Raw genomic sequence first — 9,661 nt, 5'->3', positions numbered from 1 at the left:
ATAAAATAATTTATCTCGAAAAACTTGTTGTTTTGTTGTTGATTTCTATCAATACAGTTAGTTTAATTACTATAATTTAATATTCATTTTTCAAAAGATTTTAAAGCCTTTTTAAAGGTTTTGAAGCTTTAACGTTCAAATTCACTATTCATATTTACTACGAAAAAAAATGCATGCTTTTATTTTCTTTCATTTCGTACACTTAAAATACTTCCCAAAATAGTATAAAGCAACAACAGAGTATAAAAGAAAAATAGTTAACTATTCCAATCAAGTCACTAAGCAAGACAAAGGCACACAAAGAAAGAAGTAAAAGAGCAAACAAAATTACGCTTCCGTCAACATTTCATTCGCAGTGTCCTGTTGTTGTGCTTTGGGTGGAAAAGCGATGGAATGAAGACAAGCGACCAAATAGAAAACATGTACAGTCCAGACAAGTGTGTTTTATCAACGGTTGAAACGGGAATGGTGGAACGGTGCTTACGAGGCTATGCAAAACGTCTTGCGCACAGTGGGTGAAAAGTGTTTTTAATTGCACAAAATCAACCCCGAAAAAAAACGGCACACAGACGGGCGACATTTTAAAACAACCTGTACAACCTCCTCCCGTATTACATCCTAGCGCATATAATTCACTTCCTCCAAAGCACTTACAACCGGAAAAGGAGACAAAAATGTACAGTGTAAGCAACGCAATTGAAAAGCATATCCATGATAGCAAAACAAAACATTTGCTCCACCATCCAGGCGGGGGGATGGTAAAAATCGATGAGCAACAATAATGGCAACAATCGCCATTCAACACACATACACACTCACCACAAAAAAGCACCCCGCATGGCAAAAGGGAAAAATGGAAATAATGTAATGTATTTGTGCATTGTGGTGCGAACAAAGCCACTCACTAAAACATTTTTACGGGCGGCCCGAAACGAATCGCGTGGACGAGAAACGCGGCACCAAAAGTGCGTACGGAAAGGAATATCCTGCGTGGTAGCTCGTGGGTCCTGTGGCTGAATAACGACAACAGGAAATGACGCGACGATTACTAATGACAAACGCTGCACGAAAGGACCGGTACCGGTGGTGGTCATAAAAAAAAAGAACAAAACGTAAGAATGTAGGGCCCAAAAAAGGATACTTGCTGCTTGTTTCTTTTTTCGTTTCTGTTACCCGCATTTTGTTGGGAAATGGAATTGGCCCGTAGTTTTGGAACTCCCACAACGAACAACGAAACCGGTTCGTGCGTCGTACGAGACAGTCCTGTTCGCGTGCGCCATCCTTTTGTTGGCCGTCATTTTGTTGTCCTTGTGAAACACACACAGAGACAGCGAGCACACCTCCATCGCCCCGTCGACCCGAGCGGGATGACACGGCGAAACAACACCCATCGGGGAAAATGGGCACCGAAATGGAATTGTTTTTCCGACCACTTTTTCCACCCACCCACCCACCCACAGCTGGGAGGGATGATTTTGGGTTTTCCGTGGCCCCCAATCGTAACACGCGCATAACATAATGGTCGACATTAACGAACATGATTGTCGACCAAAGTGTACCACTCTTCGACGGCACTTTCCCTGCATTCAAGGGTTGTTTTTGGGGCGCGATTGTTACAGTTAAAGAAATTACACGAATTACATTAATCATATCATGCGTGGTGCCCGTGCGTGGCTCCTCACTCGACGTAAGCAGAAATAGTTTTATTAATAAATTAGCAGCACCACTTTCGGGGGTGCGGTTTCTCAGCACCCTTCAAAGGGACCATACGTTTGGGAAGGGGACATTCAAAATGGAAAAGTGGAATTATGATCATCCATTTGTTTTGACACCGAAAACCACCGAAAGATAAGGAGTTATGTCCTAAAAAAAGGAACAAATCATTCAGTCGTAACAAACGGTTTTATTACGCCATGTTTTCGTTTTATAGCTAGTGCTACACAACGTTTTTTTGTTAGTATTCCAATACTAATTGCAAGTAATATTCGGTAGCTCAGCTAACTAACATGCATTTCTGTTTACAAATTAAGAGATTTATCAAAATTTAATGAAACTAATTGAAACATTACACTACACTGATCGAATTCTGTACTCAAACGAGTAACTCAGTAATGTGAGTGTATATTTAACATTTAAAACTAATATACTTTACTTAATATACTAATATACTGAGATTAAACACCGACAATTCTATTCCATTTTATGCAAGTAAAACATATCTTAAGGACTCGTCCCGAAGTTTCAAAGTTTCTTTTTTCACGGATACTGAGTCACGCTGTTTTTTTTTGTTAATTTTGACAGTTTAGTTGTTTTATAGCAAACAATTTTCGCTATAAAAACAGGTTGATGAAGGTTTATAATTCGTTGCATCACAATTGTTTAAACTTTTATTGATTATTTATTTCAAAATGTCACTTGACATGTTGAATTCACTAAAAGCAAAGAAAGAAGTCAATTTTGTAACTTATAAGTATGAACGAATAATAATAACGAAATGACTTTTTCAGTAGTAATTTATAATATTTGAGTACATGTACACAACTTGTAAACATGATTTATTTTCATTTACACAAAAAAAATGGCTAAAATAAAAACAAACAAAATAAAAATTAACATTAAACTTGTTATAAAAATTTGTTCAACCCACATACAGTTTAAAATAAAATTTATATACGAAACGCACCGAATATAGACAAACAGTAAGGATCTCACGATAGTTTTGTAAGCATTTAAATTATGAATACCTAAAATTAGGTTTATTGTCACAACATAATCGGTTAGTTATAGTATTGTGCTATAAATGTACTACAATAGATTTACTTATCGATTTAGTACATTTTTTCGAACCTAAAGTCATTAACTATATTAAGCACAGTACCGATCGTGCTATAAGTGTACTAAAATAACCATACCAGTGATTTTAGTATCTTTTTTAACGTAGTCACTTAAAAGGTGTGCTGAATGCTATAAAAATGCTCTTTTTAACATAAACATTTTTTATTTAATTAGTACATTATCGTACTGGAGCATTCAAAAACGTATTGCTCATTAAATGAATAAAAAAAACGCCTTTCTACCCGCTTTACGACCAGTAGAACATTTATAATTGAATTCCTTATCATTCAATCTTACTTAGCAGGATTGTTTTCCTTTACAAAAAAAAGAAGCAACCCCCCAGCCACTGTAAGTTCCCTTAACGAGCGATTACTTATCTTTCCTTTTCTTTTCCCTTTCCCACATGAAATGTGTCCAGGCGAATGCTGCAACGAAACCGTGTCACTAGGCAAACGATGCTCGATGTCGAAATCGTATCACTGGCTACTGAGATCTGTGTGATGAGATAAAATAAAATCCATACCACACAAAAAAAACCCTCCACTGCCTATCAAACAATTTTAAACCCAATAACAACCTAATTCGAACCACTTGAGCTCCTAATTTATTCCGCGTACCCGTGCCGGGGTGGTTGCTGTCTCTCTCTCTCTCTCTCACACACACACACACACAGCATCATTTTCCGCGTCGTCCGCGTGTCGCCACCGCTTCAGAAATGAACGGGCCCAGTAAGCGACGGACGATAATGCATTGGAACCGATTGGTACGGAACTGAAGTTGCCACGGCCGGAACTGCACACGGCGCAGCGCACGGTTCTCCCAGCTATTGGGAAAAAGTAAAGCAAGGATGAAGCGATAAAGCGGACCGAGCAGCGGGCAGGACAAGGAAGAAACCCCGATGAGGGTGTGCAATGATCCGCGAAGCATATTGTGACAATCACTTCCACATGCAATTATTCATTTTTCAAGCAGACACCCATTGTGCGTTACCACCCTCAATTTTGGGCAGCATTATGACACGGACAGTCTCGGATCTGCTTCTGCTAATTCAAAGCACATCCGCAGCACCGGTAATGATAGTCTCATCGAGCGAATAGCTCACCGTCACCGTTGCTAAGATTAGCGCCAGACAAATCGGTTGGTGGAGTTCAATACTTTAATGGTGGTTTTTAAAGTGCTTAAGAAAATACTTTACTACAAAACCAAAAATATGACACAGTTTGAAACTAAACTCTAATCATTCGAATGCGTAGCGAAGGAAAAGGGGACTTTCCGGACTTCGGCAAACGGGAACATCCATTCTTACGCGAACAAATCACATAATGCACGCAGGAACCGGATGCGGAAGTTACGGAAATACGGTGCCTCATTCAGCGGGCCGGAACTGAGTGCGAATGGTGCCCTTTTTTTTGCTTCGCCATTCTCCCACCGCTTAAAGCATCCCATTGTGGGCTGCTTCTCAATTCCATTATGGACCTATGGTTCTGCTCAGTGTTTTCCAGCACGGCCAAATGGTGGAGGTCTTCTATTCCCGGGACCAATGGGTCGTGTGACCATGTATTCCTGGCATAAAAGGGTTTTTCTTTTTCAGTTACATTTTGGCCACGTCCGTACGGTTTTTTTTTGCAGTTGTTTTTGACTCTCCCTCTCTCTCACTTCATCCCTCACTCCTGTGGAGCCGCACAGTGGACTCGCAAGGACGTACAGCAGAAGCGTAACGCGCACTTTCGGCTACTCTGCACGGCGGAAGTACTTTATTTATGACTGTTTACGAACTTTTCCACCAAAGTTTATTATGGTTTTGTTTGCTTTGGGTCCGGTTTGATGTTTCACGGGTGTAGCAAAAGGGTAGATTGTCGGTCGAAACCGACCGAGTGACTTCAGTCTATTGTAACTGCCAAAAGCAGTTACATTTGAAGCGTGATGAGTTGGATGGTAATATTCGATAGATTTGTGGGATATTTGTGGGGATAATAAATCGATAATGGGCTACTACATTAAACAGCATTAAACATCGTTAGCGAGCGAGCATATGATGCGGAAACACAACGACCATTTCAATCTTGTTTTCGTGTCCCAAAGAACGCATAGATTAATGTCAATAAATTAACATATTTTAATGAGCAAATAATTGAATTATTCAATTGCAACATCATCTACATCATCAAGGACAAAAATTTGAATAAGAAATAAGGCAAATAAAGCCCAAACTCTTCACATTAACTACATCCAAGCAAACAGATGGTTCTTTTCTACGGTTTTGGATAATGGAATGTTCCCAGACCAGCGTGATTTTGGTCAAATTGTAATTTTTAGATTTGAACAATACGACAGTTTCTTGCTTTAAAACATAAACAAAGCAAATGGGTGTTATTAACTGTTTGATTGCTAGTCTCATATGACAGAACCTGTTCAGAAATCCAGTACGGATCCGTTCGAAGAAAAGCCAAACAACAAAGCTCAAGATCACCTGATCACCAGAGCTGTTAAAAAAGCAAATATAGGCATTTCTCGAGATACGATTTTATAGCGGACAGTTATAATCCACGTAAGTCGAATCCTGGTGCAGTTTCGTTTATACTTCAAAGTCGCAGAGTCGACTTCCTTCTCTGCACTTAATTTATTTACTGAATCAGGCGGTTTTCAGAAAGATTACTTTAAAATAAGTTAGAAAGAAATGTTTTATGTGACAAAAAATGGATTTGAGGCCAACTTTTCACCTTTTTTGCTTAAATTTTGTGCTATAAACTCGGTCAAATTACCAAAACACCGCGTATCTTGAGGATGGCCTGTATATCGGTGATAATTAAACACTCATCAATAGTACAGTACATTCATTCATACCGCAAACAGTTACAATATGGCATTCATGATAAATTTAATAATAATGAATTGGTAATTTAATAGTAATAAATTTAATTCCTAAATAACTGTTAACAAACTTTGTAGCATATATGCAAAATGTAAATTAAAGTTTGAAAAGTAGTTAAGAATTCTTAAATTTCTTACTTTAACAAAAAATAAAGAAATTCTTATGGGAACCTAATGCCATAAAAGTTTGATAGGTTTCGAACTTTGTGTGCCATAAATTCTTCAGTTTAGTGAATGAACCATAATATGGACACTAGTGAAATCAAATAGGAACAGCACACTAAACCAAAAAGGGCTGTCAAATCAACTCGCACTTTTCCGATCTAGTACGCCGAAACCATTCTCACTACATCCTCAACGAGGAACATCTTTCTCTTCACAAAAAATAACAAATATACAATAATTTCATTTTATTTCAAATAATTTTTATTTCGTTTCATTGAGTTCTGTTTCTATTTTTTTTTTTGTTTTGTTTTGTTTTGTTATATTTATTTTTACACTTCACCGTCCCCACCGCGCCGGTCGTATCAATATGATCAAATACTGACAGATAACAAATAATAGCCTTATCTCACTTTACGTCACTACATCGATAAGAATAAACGGTTTTGTGTGTGTGTTTTTTTGTTGCCTTTTCTTCTACCATCCCTTCATTGAACCTTCATTTCATACACACACACACATACCCACACACACAAACAATCACGACATTACGACTGCACAGTACCGGTAAAGCTGACGGTTGGTGATCGAGCGATCTCTTAATAAAAAAAAACAACAAGAAGTACGAAAAAAAGGAAATATTAAGAAACCTTTTGGTTGTGCGGATGGAACAAAAACTTGAATTGATAGCAATTTGTTGAAGTTGCTTTTCGCAGTAATTAAAGAACTATAGCAATTGTAATGTGTACGCACATGTCCTGTTAAATGGTTTTGGAATCGGCATGTATTTCTTGTTTTATTTTTTTATTTCCTAACATAATTCACTTCACGTTGTTGTCGCAGTTCAGTTTTTTCCCCCTTTCCTTCGTTTTTTTGAGGTTCTCTTCCTTGCTTTTTACACTAATTAGTCTATGTACAGGTAAGTTTGTAAAACTCTTCTCCCATCCCGTTGCCGCCTTGTGATTACGCGTTCGCACACAAAGCGCAAAGACAACGCAAACACAAAAAAACGCAAAACGATAAAAAAAACAGGGTGGGAAACCTAACAAAATCTAATAATGCAAAAACCTAATAAATCGAGAGGTATAATGTTCCTACGGTATCGTTATACGGGCTCTGAAAGGTGTGTCTCCTGTATCGCGGGCACCTTCTTAACCGTGCGTTCCTTTCCTTACTTCATGTCTTGTTTGTTTATTACGTAAAGATAGCTTTGTTTTTTTGTTTGTTGTTTGTTCCTAAATCGATCGAGCCTGGAGCGATGGTCACAAACCACCCTGCTGAAAACACCATGCAATAAGTTAAAAACAATGCTCCGAATCATCGACCTCCCTCCCCCCCGTGGAATAGGGGGCACTAGCATTAATCTACTATGTACAAAAGAAAAGCACCCCCCCCCCCCCCCCCCCCCCAACAGGCGGCTTCTCACCTAGTCCCGAACGTCCTCAAGACGATCGCACAATTAAGCGAAGGATGTTCGCGCAGTTAAACGCTAATGTTCACAGAACAGACTCGCAACAACAAAGGGCCCCACGCAGGCTACATATACTATAAAATATAATTATAGCACACAATTATAGGCTATAATATACTAACCCCCTTTTCCCCCCACACATACACACTCTTGGTAGTTACAGCTAGTCGTGCGGTTGAGCTTCTCAGTAGATGACCTGCACGGGTCGTCGCATCGCGTTCTCGAGATCGGGCAGCGTCGATTGGGATGCGCTCGGGCTGGAACCGGGCGACGCCGACGAGGTGGACGAGGTGTTGTACAGGCTGTTGGAGTGTGCGGCATAGAGTGGGGCCGCCGCCGCCGCCGCCGAGATCCCGCTGTAGATGTTGGAGTAGAACGAGCTGAGCGAGGTAGGTGGTAGCTGCTGGCCGGCCGACTGTTTGCCACTGTCGCCGAGTCCACCGACCGGCGAGTGGGCCGCCTGGACGCTCTGCTGCGATTGATGGAGCTTCTGCAGCGTGAGTGGATCGAAGCTGCCGAAGTACGGCACCGGGTAGTGCTGCTCGAGCTGCTGCAGCGGATGGGTGGGTGCGAAGTACGGTGGCAGCTGCGGGAAGGGATAGGACGAGCCGAGCGATCCTTTGCCGCCCTGCTGCATCGCACCGAGCGCCCCGAGTCCGTTGGCCGCGTTTGCGAGCGGGTTTTTCGGTTTGCGGCGCGGCCGATACTTGTAGTCCGGGTGTTCCTTCATATGGGTCGCCCGCAATCGTTTCGCTTCGTCGATGAATGGGCGCTTCTGGGCCTCGGTTAGCAGCTTCCACTCCGAGCCGAGCCGTTTCGAGATCTCGGAATTGTGCATCTTCGGGTTGTCTTTGGCGATTTGGCGACGCTGCAACCGGGACCAGACCATGAACGCGTTCATCGGGCGCTTGATGTGTCCCTCCTGCCCGGGTGACGTTTGCCCATTGCCCATGCCACCGCCAACACCACCGCCACCACCACCACCGCCACCTCCGCCCTGTCCGATGGGTCCGTGGTGGTGATGGGCTGCTGCCGCACCGTGCATACCACCGTGGCCCTGCAAACCGGCCAGGGACGACGCTGGAAACGTAAGGCCCCGCTTCAACCCGAGATGGTCCGTCGGGGAGCTGGGGCTGTGGTGTGGCTGGGGTGCGAAATCGGCCGCCGGCGGTAGGTCCATCCCGTTGCCCAGGGCAAACCCGTAGTGCGGATGTCCCAGGCTGGCCATCGTGTGGTGATTAATCATACTGTAATACAGCGTGCTTGCTTGTCCTACACGTCGTACCGAGCTGGATCATGCACCGTGCACATAAACACACACACGAATTTGCGCTTTATGATGACTTTCTCACACACGACTTTTATCAGCACCAACACAAATAGTTTCGATTAGTACACGCACCGAGAAGCACCAAGGAATCACTGGAGTTATTATCTCAATTCACTCGTTTCTTCTGCTGCTACTATCAGTATTTGTTTATAACAGCACACACGCCACACACTTATTAGCTGCACGTGCACAATGTTTCTGTTGTTCCCACACCGAGATCAAACCGTACTGGTTTTTTTGTTACTTGTGTTACTCGCCGGAAATTGTTTCAATTCTTCAATTCAAATCCCAACACAACAAAAAAATCGATAAAGATCGTTTGTTTCTTTTCTTGTCTGCTGAATTGCTGAATGCTCGGATCACGCGACGCGTCCGCTCGGTTCCAGAGTTCGAAACGTATTGAAATGTTCGTACCGCACCAGCAACCACCAGCCAGGCTCGATCTGTTCACCCAACCGTGTTTTGTGTCCGCTCCCTGCACCCTTGTGTGTGTGTGTGTGTTCGCTTTTGTTTGCCGTCCGGTTCGTTCCGTTTGCTCTTTCTCGCACGCTTCCCTGGTTGGGTTTTGTTTTATTGTTTTGTTTCTTTCTGCAAAACCCCTCTTTCACTGCTTTCTTCCCATTCTACACGTTTCCCATTATTCTTTTGTTGATGGTTGTGCATCTCTGTCGCGCTTTCATTGTTGCCTTCAAAAGTTATATTGCCTTCCCTTTCGTTTTCTCTCACACCCTGCCTGCTGTTTCATGGCACACAGCGCAGAATCGCAAACTTCGTGCCGGAAAGAGCTCACCACGCTCACGCTCACCACTAGTGAGAAAAGGATCACACAAGTGAGCGTGAGATTTTTGGAATATCTCACGAGCAAGCGATAGAGTAGGCGTGTCCTTTCGAGGCTTATTGTTCCCGTCTCTTTCCTTCGCGGGGAAACAAAACAACAACACAAACGACGCTTTTCTTCTCACTATTACGCCTTTATCTTCATTCTTCAAATC

At 42.2% G+C, this 9,661-nt stretch overlaps 1 protein-coding gene across 1 annotated transcript; it reads right to left on the bottom strand.

The window, feature by feature from the left end:
• Positions 1–7,382: 7,382 nt before the first annotated feature.
• Positions 7,383–8,585, bottom strand: LOC128299699 (SOX domain-containing protein dichaete). The gene has a single exon (XM_053035733.1). The coding sequence runs from the start codon at positions 8,583–8,585 to the stop codon at positions 7,524–7,526; it is 1,062 nt and encodes a 353-aa protein (XP_052891693.1). The 3' UTR covers positions 7,383–7,523.
• Positions 8,586–9,661: the final 1,076 nt, after the last annotated feature.

This window comes from Anopheles moucheti, chromosome 2, assembly GCF_943734755.1.
Source record: "Anopheles moucheti chromosome 2, idAnoMoucSN_F20_07, whole genome shotgun sequence".
Classification (NCBI taxonomy): domain Eukaryota; kingdom Metazoa; phylum Arthropoda; class Insecta; order Diptera; family Culicidae; genus Anopheles; species Anopheles moucheti.
This window is presented reverse-complemented; position numbering and strand designations above follow the sequence as displayed.

Excerpts from the sequence above, each read along its gene's own strand:
- LOC128299699 (XM_053035733.1), bottom strand. The coding sequence starts at position 8,585 with ATGATTAATCACCACACGATGGCCAGCCTGGGACATCCGCACTACGGG.